This window comes from Carettochelys insculpta, chromosome 9 (genome assembly GCF_033958435.1).
Source record: "Carettochelys insculpta isolate YL-2023 chromosome 9, ASM3395843v1, whole genome shotgun sequence".
Taxonomy (NCBI): domain Eukaryota; kingdom Metazoa; phylum Chordata; order Testudines; family Carettochelyidae; genus Carettochelys; species Carettochelys insculpta.
In genome coordinates, this window is record NC_134145.1 from 44,197,127 (window position 1) to 44,217,554 (window position 20,428).

General features: G+C 43.5%; 1 protein-coding gene across 6 annotated transcripts in view; it reads left to right on the forward strand.

Moving 5' to 3' along the window:
- Window positions 1–20,428, forward strand: part of GPSM2 (G protein signaling modulator 2) — a 100,941-nt gene that overhangs the window by 52,299 nt on the left and 28,214 nt on the right. For 5 of the 6 annotated variants that reach the window (XM_075002413.1, XM_075002412.1, XM_075002415.1 and 2 more), the window contains 6 exons: window positions 4,364–4,585; window positions 6,196–6,331; window positions 9,979–10,121; window positions 10,883–11,006; window positions 11,241–11,356; window positions 13,124–13,279. In XM_075002413.1, the coding sequence (XP_074858514.1) occupies window positions 4,364–4,585; window positions 6,196–6,331; window positions 9,979–10,121; window positions 10,883–11,006; window positions 11,241–11,356; window positions 13,124–13,279 (897 nt within the window). Of the gene's footprint in view, window positions 1–582; window positions 720–4,363; window positions 4,586–6,195; window positions 6,332–9,978; window positions 10,122–10,882; window positions 11,007–11,240; window positions 11,357–13,123; window positions 13,280–20,428 lie in introns of those variants that run through there. The other variant, XM_075002414.1, reaches the window with a different exon arrangement.

Below are 20,428 nucleotides of genomic sequence, written 5' to 3' on the forward strand. Positions count from 1 at the left end.
ACGGACAGACTTCTGGTGTCTCTCGCACCCAGATCAAAAGGGGAAGGCCTATCCTCACAAAGAATTTCAAACAACATTGTATCCTGCATAAAACTGTGTTACGAGCTCCGTAAGACCCCTCTGCTAGCTCCGCCCAGGGCTCGCTCCACTAGAGCGATGGCAACATCGACAGCCTTCTTCAAAGGATTTGCATTAAAAGACATCTGCAGAATGGCGACTTGGTTGTCCTACGACACCTTCGCCAAGCACTATGCGATGCACCAGGTGTTGGATGAGGATATGCGTCTATCAACAGCAGTCCTTTCAAGGGCAAGCTGCACATAAATTGGGTACCCACCTCCATATTTGGGGTCACTGCTGGGTAGTCACCTAATGTGGAGCACCCACGGGGACCACTCGAAGAAGAAAGAGAAGTTACTCACTTGTGTAGTAATGATGGTTCTTTGAGATGTGTCTCCGTGGGTGCTCCACTACCCACCCGTTCCTCCCCGCTTCTGCTTTGTGTCTTTCAGGAGCATCCAGGGTGGTTGATCAAGGAACTGGTGTGGACTGGATCGCGCACATGACCGGAAGCGTGCAAAGGATCAACACGCATTGGTGCATGCGCGACCCAACGAGATATCGCTGGAAATTTCCGATCTGAGGGGCCAGGGCGAGCCCAACACCTAATGTGGAGCACCCATGGGGACACATCTCGAAGAACCATCGTTACTACACAAGTGAGTAACTTCTCTTTTCTAGATCATTAATTATTTTTGTTGCTCTTCTCTGGACTTTGTCTGGTTTGCCCATGTCTTTCTTGAAATGTGGTGCCCGGAACTGGACAAAGCTTCAGTTGAGGCACAATCAACACAGAGCAAAGAAGAGAATTTCTAATGTCTTGCTTACAGCACTCCTCTTAATGCATCCCAAAATGTTTGCCTTTTTTGCAGCACTGTCATACTGTTAACTCACATTAACCTGTGGCCCACAACAGTTTCTAGATCTCTTTTTGCCTTATTCTTTCCTTGGGAGTTCATTTTACATTTTGTATGTGTGCAGCTGATTTATCAAGTTAAATGTTTATTTACTATGAAGGTAGTAATAACTAGGTTTCAGTTCATAGAACTGAAATCAAGCCATACACATAGCTTATTTCCCACAAATATGAAACTCCAGGACAAAGAAAATGGCAAACATTTTAAGCTAAATTCTACACAAAACCTTAGGTGATTGTGTGACATTCTAAATCTTAGCACCATATTTTCCAAACATCAAGTTAATTGGGTATGTCAGTTAACATGAGGTGCCCGGAGAGAACCTCTTGGGATAGGATTAGTTAAGATTACACAGTGAAGAGTGTTAAATCTTTTGTTGTTGATGGTATAACATACTGTACGTAATCATTTCTGGCTTTCCCTAAACAATGTTGAACACACAACCTGCAATAAAATGAAAGAAGATGGCTATGTGTCTGAGCAAATAGCAGTTCTTGTACTTGTCCAAACATAAAAGTAGTGGATGTGTTATGGATATCCATTCTGAGAAGTTGGGCCTGGGGAGAACTCCATGGTTGAAATATTTTTATTTTTCTTCAGCAGCTTTACTGGCTACCAGGCATACATTATATTTAATTACAAAAGCTAAGAATGTCTGTTATGTCACTCTGCTTAAGTTGTGGAATGTCAAAGACTACCAGGTACAGTACAATTTTGTTAACTCATTTTACTTATGGCCTATCAGTACTGTGGTTCTCCTGAAGAGCAAGCCAGTGGAGGATTCAAAAAAATACTTTGTTCCTGCTTAGGTTTATGAAAGGTTTTGTTACCTACTAATGGCTTAATATTTTTAATATAAAAGTCACATTAACCGTTTTTCAGTCCAGTGTTTGCCTTGATATCTATTTAGTATTGCCAATGAAATAGCTGTTGGTGTTTGGGTGTATTATTTTTAATTGCCAACATTAGTGATTTTGCTTTTTAATTTAAATATTGTTTTGACATTATATTAATTCTCACTGTGATAAAGATTTGCCTTGGTGTTAAATGTTTTCCAAGTCACTAGGGTGTGAGCACATAATTAACTGTAGTAGCTGCTCTGTGCAATAATACCACCAATGGTTAAATTCTGCCTGTATCTCCAGTTTAAGCAAAATATTATGTAACATTTTCAAACTTCTACGAGACTATGTTCTTATTTCCTCAGATAATAGTTTTGATGTTTAATAAGGTTCATGTCCTTGACAATAAAAACTTCAAATAATTTAGAGACCAAAGAGTTTTCCATTTAGCCTGGAAAAGCATGTTGCAGTTGTATAGAATAATTAGTAAATAATAGATTGCATCATTTAAAGAGTTACCACCGTTTGTGTGGAAAGGAACACTAATAATGGAAAATGTTTTTAATTGCGTTTAAATGTTGAGAATAAGCAGTTATTAGATTCTGAAAACTTGATTCTGGGAATGAAAGCTAGTTTGGTATCAAATAGCTGTTATCTTTGTTGTAAACAAAGTTAAAGAGTAATTTTTAGAAGTTACAGATATATTTTAACGAGTAGTTTTCCAGAATAATATTTTAGTCGGTGAAGTTTTTTCAGAACTATGGAATTTTATTTTATTATTGTAATTTATTAGCGTATACTTTTTAAATGCTTATATCGGTATCTATAAGATCTATCTATCTATCTATCTATCTATATATCTATATCTTTTTTCAGAAATTAATAAAATAAAGCAATGTCATTTGTAGCAGTAATTTGTTCCTACTTTGCTTTGTAATTCTTTTATAAATTGATAGTAATGCTATATTGTATGCAGTACAGAAAATAGCTATAGCTATTTGCATTCTTGGCTTACATTAGTGAAACATCTTCCAAGTATCAGATTGTGTGTTCAGAGTAAAATGACCTGCACTGAAATATATGCTGTCACAGTTGTCATCTCAGTATTCTGGTAGTTGGCACACTTTTTTTACAGTGCCATTTAGTTTCCATAAATTTGCATTGAGATTATGAAGCATCTAATGGCAAGTACCATTGAAGTGAATAGAAAATATTGTACCTAAAACTTCAGAAAAGTAGCCTATGCACTTGTTCAATAGTTAATTAAATGTTTCCCCATCAGCTTTTTTTAAAATTCATAAGACACTTTGCATGCAATTATGGTATCTAATTTAAGGTATCTTTTGAGGGGCACAATCTCAGCAAGGGAAGTCAGTGTAGCTCTGCTATTTACATCTAGTGAGCATATGTTAAACTGAATCCTTTGGAATTTCTTAGCTAGTCTGAATCATGAATCTATTAAAATTGAAATCATTAGCTTATACTTGGTCCAAACCAAATGACAGTTGATAATTTTGATGGTAGAATTCTTTAGCTTGCCTAAATAGTGTAACTTTTATAAATTTGTAAAGTGTGTGAGTCCTTAAGGTTTACATAAAGCAAACTATATGATAAATCTCTAGAAAATCAGTCTGAATTAAAGAAAAGAAAAAAAGCCAATACCTCTTTAGCTTTTAACAACACATTCTACTTGGTTCCAATATTGATATGGATTTAAGTTTGAGAATCAGCATATTTTAAAAATCCTAATTTGGTGTTGAACAAATCCACTTCTTCTCTTTACTTCAGATTGTTACATTTCCCAAGCAAACTTTTGACTGCTGAACACTAAAGAGGGCTCTATGGGACTTTGAAAAACCCACTCTGCTGCATTCTCCTGATAGAAATGGGCTGTGTCATAGGAAACTTTCATTTTTGTTGTGTGCTATGTAGTTTTCTTGCAAAGAACAAGAACAGGGTTGTGTGTTGTGAGTTAGATAAAAAGAGCTGTTGAATGGGCTGAATCCTGAGCTCCATTTTCTCTTTTCTCTGTTATTACTAAGGCAAAAATCCCATCTGATCTTAATAAAAGCTTGCCCTATGTAAGACCTTTGACTCGTTTCCAGAGATTTCAAAATTGTACTATAGTCGTATTTTTGGTTTTTTTTTGCGGGAGTGTGGGAGGTGGGAGTGGGAAAGAGGTTTCGTTTATCTGTCAAAACTTGACATGGTTTCTCTCAGTAATTGGCTAAGACATATATCCCTTTACCCAGATTTTTGGGTTTAGATTTTGAGAGATTTTTCTCTTACTTTGTGTAGAACATTTTGTATCCATTACCAGCACCATTTTACATAACATAAACATAGTAAACTTAATTCTTGATTGGCGATAAGGAAACATTGTTCGAAACAACCTTATAGAGTTTTCAATGTGTATGTATAATGAACACTGGTTTCTGGTATTAAGAGAGAGTTCCTGTGCATAAATGTTCTCATAATTCAGTCTCTTACAGAAAGAACTATGTTTAGGCTGAACATACGCTTTTTCTCCCTCAAATTGTGCAGAATGGAAGCTTCCTGTCTGGAGCTGGCCTTGGAAGGCGAGCGGCTATGTAAAGCAGGGGATTGTCGAGCTGGTGTGTCTTTCTTTGAAGCTGCAGTTCAGGTTGGAACAGAAGATCTAAAAACACTTAGTGCTATTTACAGTCAGCTAGGCAATGCTTATTTCTATTTGCATGAATATGCAAAAGCTCTGGAATACCACCACCATGATTTAACTCTTGCAAGGTAATTTTTTGTTCCTTTAAATATATTTTAAATCTCAGTCATCATCTTGTGAAGATGAACAATGGTTTGTTCGGTGAAACATTATTGTTAATGCTTGTTTGAGACATTGACGTGCTAGTGGTGGGAAATTGGACGGTGTTTAGTGTTGTGGCAAATAATTTGCCTATCACTTCAGTGGGGAGAGCTAGGTTGACAGATTTGTGGATAAGTAGATGGCTTCCTCTTTAATTCTATCCACTCTTCCCAGTTTCTAAATCTACTTCTCCAAAAATTAAGTTGCCCTTACTGTTTACTAGACATAACTCACTAGTATATTTTTCTTTAAAACTAGTAATGTGATGTTGATTAAAACAGGTGCATTTCCTTTGGTACTTCTACAGCTATCTTTCAATAATTTAGGATTTTTATTACTGTTTTAGTTCTTTTTTCATGCCCTTCTAGTCTTGACACTCATTAAAATTTTGAGTTTTCAGCAGCGTAATCTGAAGAAGCTGTTCCTATACAACAGTGAGGCCACGTCTACACAAGATGCATCTATTGACAGATGTCACTGCAGAGATGTCCCAGCAGGATGCCTGTTGACAGATTTCATCTATACGTAGAAGCAGCTCGAAACAGCAAGCCTCTCTGTTGACAGAGAGCAGCCAGAGTGCTTGGCCCTCTCTCGACAGAACAGCTGACCAGAAGCTCTGAAAGGGGTGTCCCAGGAACCAGAAGCCTTCTCTGTTGACAAAAGGGGCCCCGGAGCATCTACACAGCTGTTTTCTCAACAGAACACTGTTGAGATTGGCTTTATACCTGAACAGGGAGAGGTGTCATGCTGCTGGTGGATGTGCCAGCTTTTGTCAACAAACTGTTGATAAAGTGTGTTTTGCGTATAGATACTCCGTGTTTATTTTTTTTCCCAACAAAAGCCCATTTTTACGAGAAGAAGCCTCTCGTGTAGATGTGGCCTGAGAAAAAAATTATACCTCAAGTACAGGAGGTCTGGATAAGTATGTTGGACTGTTGCACTGGAAACTTTTCCTCCCTCATGAAGACAATTGTTTTAATAGAGTTTAAATTAGGTTCATGAGCAGGCACGAATGTAGTGCTATTACACCTATTCTTTGCCAACTTTGTATAGTAAAGGTTTTGAGAATTGACACACTAATTTTTGTTATTTCATTCTGGTCTCCCTCCCTGCCCCCTCAAGACAAATTAAAACAGGCAGAAGTTGTAGGTTCAAACCAGAGATTTCACATGTCCTAGAAAAAACGGATTCTATCTTAAGTACTTCCTAATTAGCTTGCAGGGTACTAGGTTATTTGGTGTAAGTAAGCAGCGCCATAAAGAGTCCTATAGTAATTTTAACAAAATTAAAATAAATGTCCCCCAAACGGTTTCTGTTAAGATGAATTCTGCCACTGAACACTTTATATGTGCATACACTGTATTTATAAAATTTAAAATAAACATAATCTCATAAATGGCGAACAAAACATGCATTTCATACTATTGTAGATTTTTCGTAGAAAGAAAAATACCTTCCATGTAATTCTGTTCACAGTGCATTGAACATAATCTGTTGCAAGTGTGCAGGATTTACTATTTTATTCTTTTAATTGCAGAACCATTGGAGACCATCTAGGTGAAGCTAAAGCTAGCGGTAATTTGGGAAACACTTTAAAGGTTCTTGGGAATTTTGAAGATGCTATTGTTTGTTGTCAAAGGCACTTAGATATTTCCAGAGAGCTTAATGACAAGGTAAGAATAGTGAACATTCAGTTGTTGTCAAGCTGACATTAATTTTCTAGAATAGTAATGATAGATGTACTGAAATATACTGATGAGCCCATGTCTAGTGGTCTTGAGTAGCTTGTTGCATAGTCACTTAAATTATAAAGATAGTTGCAAGTTTGAGTGCTCCTACTTTAGAATTACTACAGGCACAAGCACCATAGGTGTCACAAAAACAGGCACTGCTGCATAGTTGATCAGGCTGGCAGCAGGTCCCAGATAAGAACTCAGAGAACAATTAATTTCCATAGTAAAAATACTTTATTGTATGTAATTATGGTAACAGTTTAAAGACCATGTTTAAATTGAATAGTTAACAATTAGAAAGCAAATCAAAAATAATATGCAGCTTGAAAGGTTAATTGTTGAATTTTTATCTCAATTTAACAGCCTAATTTTTAACCTAATTAAATCTCTTGTCTTCTTGGTGGTCACTAGATAATGGTAACTTCATGTCACCCTCCTATTTGTGAGTCTCATCAGCCCGATCCTGAAGCTTTAGATCTTACCACAGAAAAGGCAGCTACTGGAGGGACATGGGGCAGTTTTTGACGTACTTTTTGTCTCTGCCTCTCCTTATCTGCATTGCGGCAGGATCTCTCAGATTGCTCCACTGCCTCACAGATTATCACTGTTCGCTGGGGATGGTCTTGAGCAAGGTTCTTCCAAGTGTGGACACTGATGCTGAACTTTTTCATGTGTGCCTTCAGCACATCCTTTTATCGCTTCCACTGGCCCTGAACACACTTCTGTCCATCCTCCAATTTGGAAAACAGAATCTGTTTTGGGAGGCACTGATCAGACATCATAACCATGTGACCAGTCCAACGAAGTTGTTGATGAAAGATAATGGCTTCTACACTGGTCATGTTTGACTCTTCCAGGATGCTGTTTGTGCACGTGTTCTCCCAAGAGATATTTAGGATTCTCCTGAGGCAGTGTTGATGATACCGTCCAAGTGCCTTCAGAGGGTGCTTGTATGTTGTCCAAGTTTCACATGCATAAGTAAGCTTTGGAACAACCACTGCACAGTATTCAAGGACCATGGAGTTCTTGCTTTTAGTTTTCAGTCTTCTGATGCTGAAAAGCTTCCTGTTCATTCTATAGACAGTCTTCACACCATCTGGAAGCTTGCCATCAATGAGGTGAAGGGTCATGATAATAAAGATGCAGAACAGTGATGTGACAATGAGACAGCCTTGGTTGACTCCCTTTTTGACCTCAAAACCATTTCTTTGGAATTCATTATTGCCGAATACTGTGGCAGTCATGTTGTCATGAAGTGCTACGATGTACTGCGTCTAATGTTTTGGTCAGGTTGATGAAACTTGTGTATAAAGCTTGGTTTTGTTCTTGACATTTTTCTTGGGGTTGCTGGGCAGTGAAGATCATATCCACTGATCCCCGGAATGATTAGAAGCCACACTGTGTAATTTCTTCTGAGAGTGGTAGGAGTCAGTGTGCAAAGATTCGAGCTAAGATTTTCCCTGCCGTTGCCAGGAGAGAGATGCCATAATAGTTTTCACAGTCTGAGTTTTCACCCTTCTTGAAAATACTGATGATCAGTGTGTCTCTGAAATCTTGTGGCATCTACTCCCTATCCCACATCTTGAGAATCAGGAAGTGGAGCTGATTGTGGAGCTCTGGCCCACTTTCTTTGAAGACTTGAGTCCATTTGCCTTGTTGCACTTCAGTGCTTTGCTTGCAACTTGGACGTCACTGAAGGTACGAAGTGTTCCAGCGTCATTTCTAGACAGTCGCTGAAGGATTTGGTTAAGGGATTCTAGGACCACACTGGAGGGGTGGTTCAAGAGCTCATTATAGTGCTCCCTCCAGGAAGACGCAATGGCTTCATTGTCCTTCAAGAGCTGGGTGCCATCCTTTGATCTCAGGGATTGATTCCACGGTTTCTCGGTCCATAAACAGCTTTGGTAGCATTGGAGAAACCTCTTGCGTTGTTGATGTCTCTGAAATGCTGGAGTTCTCATGCCTTCTCAGTCCATCACTGGTTTTTCTGAGTCCTTGTCTTATGTTGGACTTCTGCCTTGGCCTTGGCATGCGCTTCTCTCTTCATCATGCAGTTGCCAGGTCCTAAAGGCTTTCCATTTTGCCTCAATCAAGCATTCAATTTCCACATCATTCTCATCAAACCGGTCCTGATGCTTCATGGTCAGGTAGCCAGTGGTGTCTCCACAAGTTCCAATGATGGCATTTTTCAGTTGACACTGGTGTTCTTCTACATCCTCAGGGTGTGCTGTCAGCAGCTTCCTTTGGAGTGCTATCTAGAAGTCACTTCATCTTTAATCTTTTGTTGGATCTGTTTCCTCTGACTTCTCTGTTTAGTGATAATCCTAACTGCCATTGTAGATCGAATGAGGTGGTGATTGGTCCATCAGTCATCAGCACTAGTCATTGCATGTGTGAGGACAGCATGCCGATCCTGAATGCAGATGATGACGTAGTCTGTGAGGTGCAGTCCTGTGATCAAGGTTGTTGCCATGAGGTCTTAAATTTGTTTTTCTGGCAGAGCAGGGCATTTGTGATGACGAGCTTATGTTCTGTACATTACTTGCCTCCTTCTGTGTAATTCTGCTTTTCTCAGCATACCCAGTTTTGTTCTCAAAGTAGTAATGAAGCATAATTCACCAGGGCCCTGGCTTAGATCCTAAGTGATGAACAAGTTCATAATCCACCAGGGCACTGACTCAGGATGGCCTCTCTTCAGCCCACTTACCATCAATTCACTCATGTCAACCATTCACACTATTCACTTATGCTAACTACCCATGATTTGTGACACATTCTCCCTCTTGATACCTGAACCATGCTCATGTTACACTATTTAAGCTTGATAAGCATTAATATTTATGTAAATGTAAGAGCATTTCATTGTTTGTCGCAGTAGGAGCACATAATACTAACCAAGCATAGCAATACAAAGGTAAGAATAGACACTATATAGAGTAACCAATATGTACTTTTTGTATTTTGGGTAAGGATACAAAGTTTGTTATGAGGTGAGCCCAAGTGACCATATATGCGGGCTGCAACCAAAGCATTTGTCTGACTTGGGCAACCTTGGCTAAATCATTAAAATATTTAAATCATTTAGTACCCCTCAGTCCAGGAGGGTGTGTGCCCTTGACTGATTTTCAAACATCCTGCTTACGTCAGCCCAGTTTTGAGTGCCTCAGCCATTGCAGATGAACAACAGTGTCCTTGGTGTTTGTTTCTTCCTTGTTAACTTTTTATCTAGGAGCTTGTCTCCTTCTGTATAATTCTGCTTTTCTCAGTACACATAATTTTGTTCTCAAAGTGGTAAACAAGGCCCTAATCCACTGGGGCACTGACCTGGGATGAGCTCTCTTCAGCCCACTTACTATCAATTCACTCATGCCAAGTATTGACGTTACTCATTCATGCTAACCACCCAAGATTATTGACAGAGGCACAGGCACAGTTGCTTTGTTGGGATGCTTGGGATGTAACTCTACAAAATATTTCCCCATTAGTAGTTGAGAATCTTGCATTCTCTGTCCGATTTTAATCAATGGCACTGTGCACAGCTGCACAGGATTTCTAAATATTTTCAATGCACTGGTATTGTCTTCTAGGTTGGAGAAGCAAGAGCACTTTATAATCTTGGAAATGTCTATCACTCTAAAGGGAAAAATGTAGCCTGTGGTGGGACTCATGATCCTGGGGAACTTCCAGATGAAGTAAAGATTGCATTACAAAAAGCTGCTGATTATTATGAGTAAGTAATTATTTCAGAATGCTGTGGCTGGAAAAAGAGAATTCATTTGCTCAAGGTGCATATAAATGGTTTAAAATATTAGGAGAGCTTCAGCGTTGTGAATTAAATTATAGATTAGCACCAGTTAGTGGTACCAATTAGTTGCCATGGAATAAGTTAATAAAATATGAAAGGAGGAAAGAGTCATGCCTGGTTTTTTGGTGGAGTGAAGATATGGTGAGGGGTGACTTTGTTTTATTCCTGTAATATGCTTGTCTGTAGTACTACATAAGGATTGCATATTTCTACCTGTTATACATTACTGCAACATCTTGGGGCCCCTCCCATCTGCTCAGGAACCAACTAAAGAGAGGAAGAGGTAAGACCTGTGCATCAGCAAGTCTGAGTTGATAATCTGGTTTTTTTCCTTGATTAACCACTTCCCACTTTTGTGATGGAAATGCCACAGCTGTCATCTTGTCACATGAGAGTGGATGTACTTTGAGAGTGGCTAGCAGTTTCTGAGAGTATAATCTTCCCCTTTTCCATGAGCAGAGCACACTAATCTGGAGAGAATAAAACAGTCTGATATCTGTTGGTAACAGCCTTGGTAATGCTTAGTGCTCTGTCAAGGCCACCAAGTCAGCCAGCAAATGGAAAATAATCTCTTCATTTGTAGCAATGGGAAGACAGATTATTTAATGACTTGTAGTTTCCTATGAACAACCTAATATGTCTTTCTCTTTCTCTCTTACATATATATATTAAAAAAAACTAATCAGGGAAAATTTGATGATAGTGAGAGAGCTGGGCGATAGAGCAGCCCAGGGACGAGCATATGGAAATCTGGGGAATACGCATTACCTTCTGGGAAACTTCAGAAGTGCTGTTTTAGCCCATGAACAGGTACAAGACACTATTTCTAAAACAAAATTGTTTACTTGAGCAAAACTCTTTTTAGCTGCTGATTGATTCGTTGTATACATGTATTGTCTCTCTAGGCTTTTAAATATTAGTTTATTACACTTCATTGTTACTTTATAGTACAGATTCAAGCTCTTACACAATCTTTCAGGAGTTATTTGCTTGAAGAACAATTAGATGTTTAGAAGTGGTGAAGCCCTATTCTGTATTTTTCAGCGTCTTCTAATTGCAAAAGAGTTTGGTGATAGAGCAGCTGAAAGAAGAGCATACAGCAATCTTGGAAATGCCTACATATTCTTGGGTGAATTTGAAACAGCTTCTGAATATTACAAGTAAGTTGATTTATTTCTTATAGATACATATTACCAATCTTTTTTTTCCACATAAACAAAACAGGCAAGTTGTTAGCTTTGTTAATAGTAATAATGTTTAGTGCTTCAGGTTTTTACTAATCATCCTTACCGTGCAATAGGGAGCAAAATAATTATGTAATGCATAGTTGAATTTTTTTAATGTTTTAGTTGTTTGTTCAGCTGTAGTAGTAAGCAGTAGTAGACGGTAGTAAGAAGGAATTTGTAAAGTGATATTTATCAGTAGTATGGTTATGGCTTTCTGTTGATAGATTTTACAAACTTTTTCCTGGTCCTAAGCATGTTGCCTTGATACCCTCCAAATTCTAGGATGCTGAACCATAGAACTTAAGTACTTGTATTGTGATGGGTAGTGCATTAGGAAATAACTGAAACGTGCAAGAGGCAGTGTTGCATGCTGGGCTGTATACTCCTACTTTGTTCATGAACATCTTTTATCTCCTTGGCTACGTCTACACGTGCAGCCAACATCGAAATAGTCTATTTCGATGAATAACGTCTACACGTCCTCCAGGGCCTGCAACGTCGATGTTCAACTTCGACGTTGCTCAGCCCAAAATCGAAATAGGCGCAGCGAGGGAACGTCTACACGTCAAAGTAGCACACATCGAAATAGGGATGCCAGGCACAGCTGCAGACAGGGTCACAGGGCGGACTCAACAGCAAGCCGCTCCCTTAAAGGGCCCCTCCCAGACACAGTTGCACTAAACAACACAAGATCCGCAGAGCTGACAACTGGTTGCAGACCCTGTGCATGCAGCATAGATCCCCAGCTGCCGCAGAAGCAGCCAGAAGCCCTGGGCTAAGGGCTGCTGCCCACGGTGACCATAGAGCCCCGCAGGGGCTGGAGAGAGAGCATCTCTCAACCCCCCAGCTGATGGCCGCCATGGAGGACCCAGCAATTTCGACGTTGCGGGACGCGGATCGTCTACACGGTCCCTACTTCGACGTTGAACGTCGAAGTAGGGCGCTATTCCTATCTCCTCATGAGGTTAGCGACTTCGACGTCTCGCCGCCTAACGTCGAAGTTGGTGCCGCTACTTCGAAGTAGCGTGCACGTGTAGACACAGCTCTTATCTTGTGCACAGCAAGGCACATAGAGTAAAATTAAAATATCTGCATTCAGTAGGTTAGCTATGTGACCTACGTTTGGATTCAGATTTCATCTGTGAAGCTCAGACACCTCATGTTGTCAAAAGAGAGTGGCACTGACCTGAACATTGGTCGACCAGTTAACTTAGTAATTAAGACAGTCCTTGTTGAACAATAGGGACTGGCAGTCTGAGTAGCTAGGGAAGTGTCCTAACACTTCCTACTCCTATTGATTTTAGAATTTTTTGTATCTGTTATCTTCTAAAGTTGGCATCAGATTTTGTGTCAACTGCGCTCTGGATTTTTTTATACAGGGAAGAAAATCATCATAAATAATGCAGTAATGAAGCAGCTGGCTAAAGCTGGAATAGTCAATTTAAGGGCCCAGTCCTTCTCATTGAAATCAATGGGACTTCTTTTTCATTTCATTTTTCATTTTAGAGATAATTGGGAAGGGGAGAAACTTTAAATTATGCTCTTGTGGGATGATTATTAGCAGCTGATTTGCAAATAAAAGGTAGAATTTTATCATTTTACTCATGCACCTGTATTGATTTCAATGGAATTTCTTAAGTATGGCTTGAGAACAGAATTTTTCTTAGAGTGATTTGTGAGCCTAATAATCCATTCTCTTAGGAAGACACTACAACTGGCTCGACAGCTTAGAGATAGAGCTGTGGAAGCACAGGCTTGTTACAGTCTTGGAAATACATACACTTTGCTCCAAGACTATGAGAAAGCAATTGACTATCATCTGAGGCACCTTACCATTGCTCAGGAACTGAATGATAGGTGAGTCTTTGGAGTCAATATTATATTTTTAACTTAGATGGACAATAGCATTGGCCCTTTGTCTCCTGTAATTATTCTATATATGGAAGTTGAAATCAATGAGTTCCCAGCATGCATTGGTTATAGGATTATACACTTCTTAGGAACATGTTTTAGTCTTAAAGGGGTCATATTAATAAATCCTAAAATGAAAAGTGGACTTGTACATTTGTATTTGAGATGAATAGTAACCTGTGACTTATGGATTAACTGGTACACTTAGCATCACTTCCTCTTGTGTCAGCTTACTGGCACCTTCTTTACAAGCACCGCTCAAATGAGCATCCTCGGAGCCGAGATATAAACACTTGGCACTGGCACCATTGGCACCATCAGCTCCCTCAAGCCCAAAAATAGCTAAGGCAGGGTACACTAAGCCCACAAAGATGTTGGCTCTGCCCAGTCGCAATCTCAACACCAATCTGTGTCACCCTGTAAACCTAGTGTTGAAACGCTGCCCCACTCCTGTGACACCCAGCAATACCGGGCTAGTGATCTCTTGGTACCCTCTGCACCAAAGCATTGAGCACTGATGAAAGCAACAGCTGAAGCAGCACCTTGCACTCATGTGCTGCATCCAGCGCTGTCCCCATGACAGTTACCCTCTTTGGGGCTGCCTACTTCCCTGTGCCTTTCTCATCGCTCAGTGTCATCCTGCGCTTCCTCCACCAGACACCTAACTCCTGGTTCTTCTTCGAGTGGTCCCTGTGGGTGCTCCACAGTAGGTGTCGGGCTCGCCCCGGCGCTGCAACTCGGAAAATCTTCAGCAGTCTCCGTCGGGTCGTACATGCGCCGATGCGCGTCGGCTCTTCGCGCGCTTAGGGTCACGTGCGCGATCCGGTCCCCACCAGTTCCTTCTCAACCGCTAACGGCTGCAGACAGAATCCTCTCCGGCTCCAACGCCTGAGACAGATAAATCTTATTTTTCCTTGTGTTAATAGTTTTTAACAGTTCATAGTTAGCAGTTCTATAGTTATTATAGTTAGTTACTCTGTTAAAAGTTGTTAAAAGCTAAAGACTACCTTAAAACCGCAGCGGCCGCCTCCAGGCGGGCTCACTGCTTTTGTTTGTCGGCCTTCAAAGGCCAACGGTTATTAACATCACCTAACAGACTGTTAAGTGTGCTATTAGCACCTAAGGACTCAGAGTTAAGTTTTAACAATGCCATCCCCCGGCTTTAAGAAGTGTGAATCTTGCCGGGAGGCCATGCCTGGTTCGGATGGCCATAGCAGATGCATACGGTGCCTCGGGGAGACGCACGTTCCCCAGAAGTGCTCCCATTGTTCCAGGTTGACTAATAGAGCTAGAAAAGATAGAGAAATGAGGCTGAAGATGCTGCTACTTGACAAAGCACTTCAGCCCGCCTCATCGGAGGCAACGCATGTGGAGGGCTCTTCAGGATCGCATAAGAGGAAGGCTGCCTCTTTGACCTCCTCTGCGCAGAAGAAAAGAAGAGCCTCGCCTACTCGATCCCTGCCCCTTATTGTTGGGAGCGGGACGAGTGTAACAAAGGGCCCGCGCACGCTGGCTTCCTCCACTGGTAAAGCCGCGGCGCATGCAACCACTCAAGGCCCTGCAGCTACCGGGGAGACGGCACCGAGAGCCGTGCGGGCACTAGTCAGTCCAGCACTGGCTACTGCGGCACTGATCGAGACTTCCCCAGAGGCACTGGAGACGACGGCACCAAGGACATCGGCACCGGGATCAATGGCACCGAGGACGATGGCACCGGCAACAACGGCACCGGGAGCAAGGGAAATCAGCATGACACCTGCTCCGGTACCAAGTTCACCAATAAGACCATCCGAGAGGGTAAAGGCTAAAACGAAGACCAGGCACCGCAGCCCCTCTCCTGAGGTAATTGCGCTGCCTCTGTCACCACGATCACCACCGGAGATTCGACGGGCAGCAACACCTTCAGCCTGCCACAGACGTCCTTCTCCTTTTCTTCGGAGTCCATCCCAGGGGTCTGCACGCTTTTCTCCATCATCTAGCAGCGATCCCTACGAGTCTTCTCACAGAGGCTCTCCTCGTACGTTGGTATCATCTCGGAGGTCTCGACATTCCAGGCACCACCCTTACATCCTTGGGTCATGGTCCAGGTCTCCATCGCCAGGCCCCTGTCCCTGTTGCTACGACCATCATCATTATGCAGGGCGTCAGCATAGGAGGTCGACGTCTCACTATGGATCCCCGTCGACCACCCCTCAACGCCACAGTGTTCTGCTTCCACCTGGGGGAACACCACGAGTTCCCCAATCAGAGGCTGGGTCTAAAGGCATTGAACCCCACCTCGAAATTCCACAAAGGCAATCACATCAATACAGCCAGGATCCAGAGGAATTGGAGGAGAGATACCATAGTGATGCCTCCTCATCCTTGCCAGACGAGGCTGTGGTCCCTGGAGACATTTCTCCCCCAGATGACCTGAAACAGTTCCAGGAGCTGTTCAAACGAGTAGCTCAATCCCAAGATATTCAAGTGGCGGAGGTGCAGGAGAAACACCACAGACTCCTTAAAAACCTCAGGCCTCCATCTTCTTCTAAAATTGCTATTCCTCTGGACGATGCAATCATGGAGGCAGCCACTAATATATGGCAGACTCCAGCATCCGCTCCTCCTACCAACAAAAGAGCGGACAAAAAGTACTTCGTCCCTGCGAAAGGTATGGAATTTCTATTTAGTCATCCACAGCCAAACTCGCTAGTGGTTGAATCGTCCCAACACAGGTCCAAATTGTCCCAGTACAAATCTGGGGGATTGGACAAGGACATAAAGAAGCTGGATCTTCTGGGTGGGAAAACCTACTCCTCCTCTACTCTGTTGCTCCACATGGCCAACTATGCCGCTCATTTGTTGAATCACAATTTCGACAACTATTCCAAGCTTACTGCCCTCATGGACTTCCTTCCGGAGGATAAAAGGCCAATTCTTACAGCAATTGTGCAAGAGGGCTACGCGGCTTCTCGAGCAGGTGTGCAGATTGCACTGGATGTGGCGGACACAGCGGCCCGCGCCATGGCCACTGCAGTGGTAATGCGGAGAGAGCCATGGCTTCACACATCCGGCTTTCCAAAGGAGTTACAGGTCAAAATTGCAGACCTCCCCTTCGACAAAATAAAATTGTTTGCTGAATCGACCAACCTCAGTCCTACACTCGAGCAAAGATTCCAGAGCAACACTTCGGACTTTGGGGATATATACCCCACCGTTCAGAAGGAAAAAATTTTATCCTCAGCAATGCCGTTATGGTTACCAACAGCAACGTACCCAATTTCAATGGGGGTATGATCAGGGACGTCATCAACAAACACATTATAAGGGCCCTAGGCACCGGCCTCAGCAGGGCAACGCCTCCGCAGGGCAAAGTGCAAGACAGCAAGTTTGATGGGTATGTCGAGGGCCACGAAGCCAAGACCGTACCTCAGTGCCAATCTCAGTACATGTTCCATCACCGACTCAAGCCATTTTACCCACAATGGAAAAGCATCACGTCGGACAAGTGGGTATTGGAGATTGTAAACATGGGATACACGATCCCCTTCCAGTCTTTACCTCCACCAAATCCTCCCACCGCACCCCTTCTCAGAGACCCCTCTCACCTACTGGAATTAAGGCGGGAGGTGGACCACCTCCTATTCATAGGGGCGGTGGAGAGAGTACCGGAACAATTTCAAGGCAAAGGGTTCTACTCCAGGTATTTCCTGACGGAAAAGAAGACAGGAGGGTGGAGACCCATTTTGGATCTACGCTCACTGAACCAGTTCCCTCGCAAACAGCGCTTCAAAATGACTACGATGGCTTCAATAATCACGGCACTAGACCATGCCGATTGGTTTGCAGCCCTTGACTTACAGGATGCGTATTTTCATATCGCAATTCATCCAGCCCACAGGCCTTTCCTCTGGTTCCTTGTGGGCACAGATCATTTCCAGTACAGAGTCCTCCCATTCGGACTCTCTTCAGCACCCAGAGTCTTCACCAAGACCTTAGCGGTGGTGTCAGCATACCTACACAGACAGGGAGTTTTCATTTTCCCGTACCTGGACGATTGTCTGCTAAAGGGAACTTCCCGGGCGGAGGTATTACGGATGATACATATCACCACAAAAACATTTACCTCACTGGGCCTCATCATCAATTTCTCAAAGTCAAAGACCGACCCCACGCAAAATATAGAGTTTGTAGGGGCTCGGATAGACTCAGTCACGTCAAGGGTGTATTTACCCGAGGCTCGTTTTCATGCCATCGAATCTCTTGTACAGCTACTAACGGACAGCCCCACTGTTCCAGTTCTCACGTGCTTACAACTGTTGGGGCATATGGCAACCACCACGTTTGTGTTGCGAAACGCCAGGCTGCATATGTGAGGATTGCAGCATTGGTTGGCAACCGTATACAAGCCCTCAATCCACACCGTCCACAAGAGGGTGTCACTTACAACAGAGGCACGAAGCTCACTAACATGGTGGGGAAACCCCAAGAATCTCCTAACAGGGGTGCCCTTCCGCCAACCGTAAATTACTGTGTTCATTACAACAGATGCCTCCCATATGGGATGGGGGGCTCACATGGACAACCAAACCACTCAAGGATTATGGTCCACTGCAGAGAAGACACTGCACATAACCATATTAGAGCTCAGGGCAGTGTTCAATGCGTGCAGGCATTTTCACAATTATCTGCGCGGAAAAATAGTTGGCGTGAATACCGACAACACCACCACCATGTTTTATATAAACTGACGGGGGGAGCCAGGTCTCGTACTCTTTGTGCGGAGGCGGTCCCACTCTGGAACTGGTGCATCGCCAACAATATAATCATAAAGGCTTCATACCTACCGGGGGTCCACAACGTCAAGGTGGACCAACTCAGCAGACACTTTGCGCCCACTCACGAGTGGCAGATCCATTCAGACCTACTTTACCAGGTGTTCCGCAGATGGGGTTTTCCCCAAATCGACGTTTTCGCCACCTGAGGAAACAAGAAATGTCCCCAGTACTGCTCCAGAACGGGCATGGGACAGGAGTCTTTGGGGGACGCCTTCATGATCCCATGGAAGGGCCCTCTACTTTATGCGTTCCCTCCCATGACACTTATACACAAGGTCTTGGAGAAGGCCAGAAGGGAGGAAGCACGCATGATACTCATAGTCCCAACCTGGGACTGGCAACAGTGGTTCCCATTGCTCTTGCGCATGGTTCAACATCAGCTATTTCTCCTACCAACAGTACCGGACATTCTCACTCAGGCTCGGGGGTCAATACTGCACCCGCACCCGAAGAGACTTCGGCTACAAGCATGGTTAATCGCCTTAGAGACTACATGCTCAGAGGGAGTACAACAAGTCCTTGAATGTAGTCGGAGAACTTCCACCAGAAAGACTTATCAGCACAAATGGTTGCGTTTTTCCGAATGGTGTTCCTCCAGGCAACTAATACCCCAGGACGCCACCATACCTACGATTCTGGATTATTTGCTACAACTCAAACAAAACGGACTTTCGCTATCCTCTATAAAGGTGCATCTGGTGGCTATATTAGCGTTTCGGCATGAAGAGGATGGATCAACCACATTTCCCATCCTGTTGTCTCGCATTTCCTAAAGGGGTTGGTGAATCTGTACCCCCCTTGGAAACCAATACCGCCGTCATGGAGTTTAGACCTAGTTCTACACACCCTCTCCGGACTGCCCTTTGAACCACTGTCTACGGTCCCCCTTCGACTACTTACTATTAAAACGACTTTCCTCCTGGCAATCACGTAAGCTTGCAGAGTGAGTGAACTCACGGCCATAATGTCCACACCACCCTGCACGATCTTCTCAAAAGAAGCGGTGGTCTTACGATTACACCCAGCCTTCGTTCCGAAGGTCTCTTCAGACTTTCATATCAACGAACCAATAGTGCTACCCTCGTTCTATCCTAAGCCTCACAATTCAAATGAAGAGGCACGGTTGCACTCACTTGACGTAAGAAGGGCACTGGCCTTCTACGTCGATAGAACTAAACCTTTCGGGAAAACGGACAGACTACTGGTGTCCATTGCATCCAGGTCAAAAGGAGAAGCGCTATCTTCACAGAGGATTTCAAATCACATTGTGTCTTGCATAAGACTGTGTTATGAGATTTGCAAGACTCCTCTGCCAGTTCCGCCAAGAGCCCACTCTACTAGGGCGATGACGGCGTCAGTGGCCTTCTTCAAAGGCATCGCGCTGAGAGATATCTGCAGAGCGGCGACATGGTCTTCCTATGACACCTTCGCCAAGCACTACGCCATGCACAGGATGCTTGATGAGGATACACGCCTGTCGACAGCAGTCCTTTCAAGGGCAAGCTGCGCATAAATCTGGTACCCATCTCCTTTTTCGGGGCGGGGGGGGGTTACTGCTGGGTAGTCACCTACTGTGGAGCACCCACGGGGACCACTCGAAGAAGAAAGAGAAGTTACTCACCTGTGTAGTAACGATGGTTCTTCGAGATGTGTCCCCGTGGGTGCTCCACTACCCACCCGTTCCTCCCCACTTCGGAGCTGTGTTTGTGTGTTTTTCAGGGGTGTCCGGAGCGGTTGATCAGGAACTGGCGGGGACCGGATTGCGCACGTGACCGTAAGCGCGCGAAGAGCCGACGCACATCGGCGCATGCGCGACCCGACGGAGACTGCTGAAGATTTTCCAAGCTGCGGCGCCGGGGCGAACCCGACACCTACTGTGGAGCACCCACGGGGACACATCTTGAAGAACCATCGTTACTACACAGGTGAGTAACTTCTCTTTCTGAGTGCCCAGGTATGTTCTCCTTGCAACACTCCAGTCTGGTGCACTCCATATGAAAGGATGTGTTGCCCACCATGCTGTATCCACCCCAGCTGCTGTGGTTTGCTCATCACTACTCTCACCCAGAACAACAGTGGCCTTCATGGCATTCCTGATCTCCACGCCCCCACACCCAGTCAGCACCATCCAGGGCATTCAAACCTTGCTCACCATCACTGCAGCCATGCAACTCGGCACCATACCAACCATCCTTAGACCCCAGCACCAAGGGCTCTTTGTCTGAAGGGAAAAAAGGTCCCCCTTGCACCCTTCTTCCTCCTCACTGGATGATGCAGT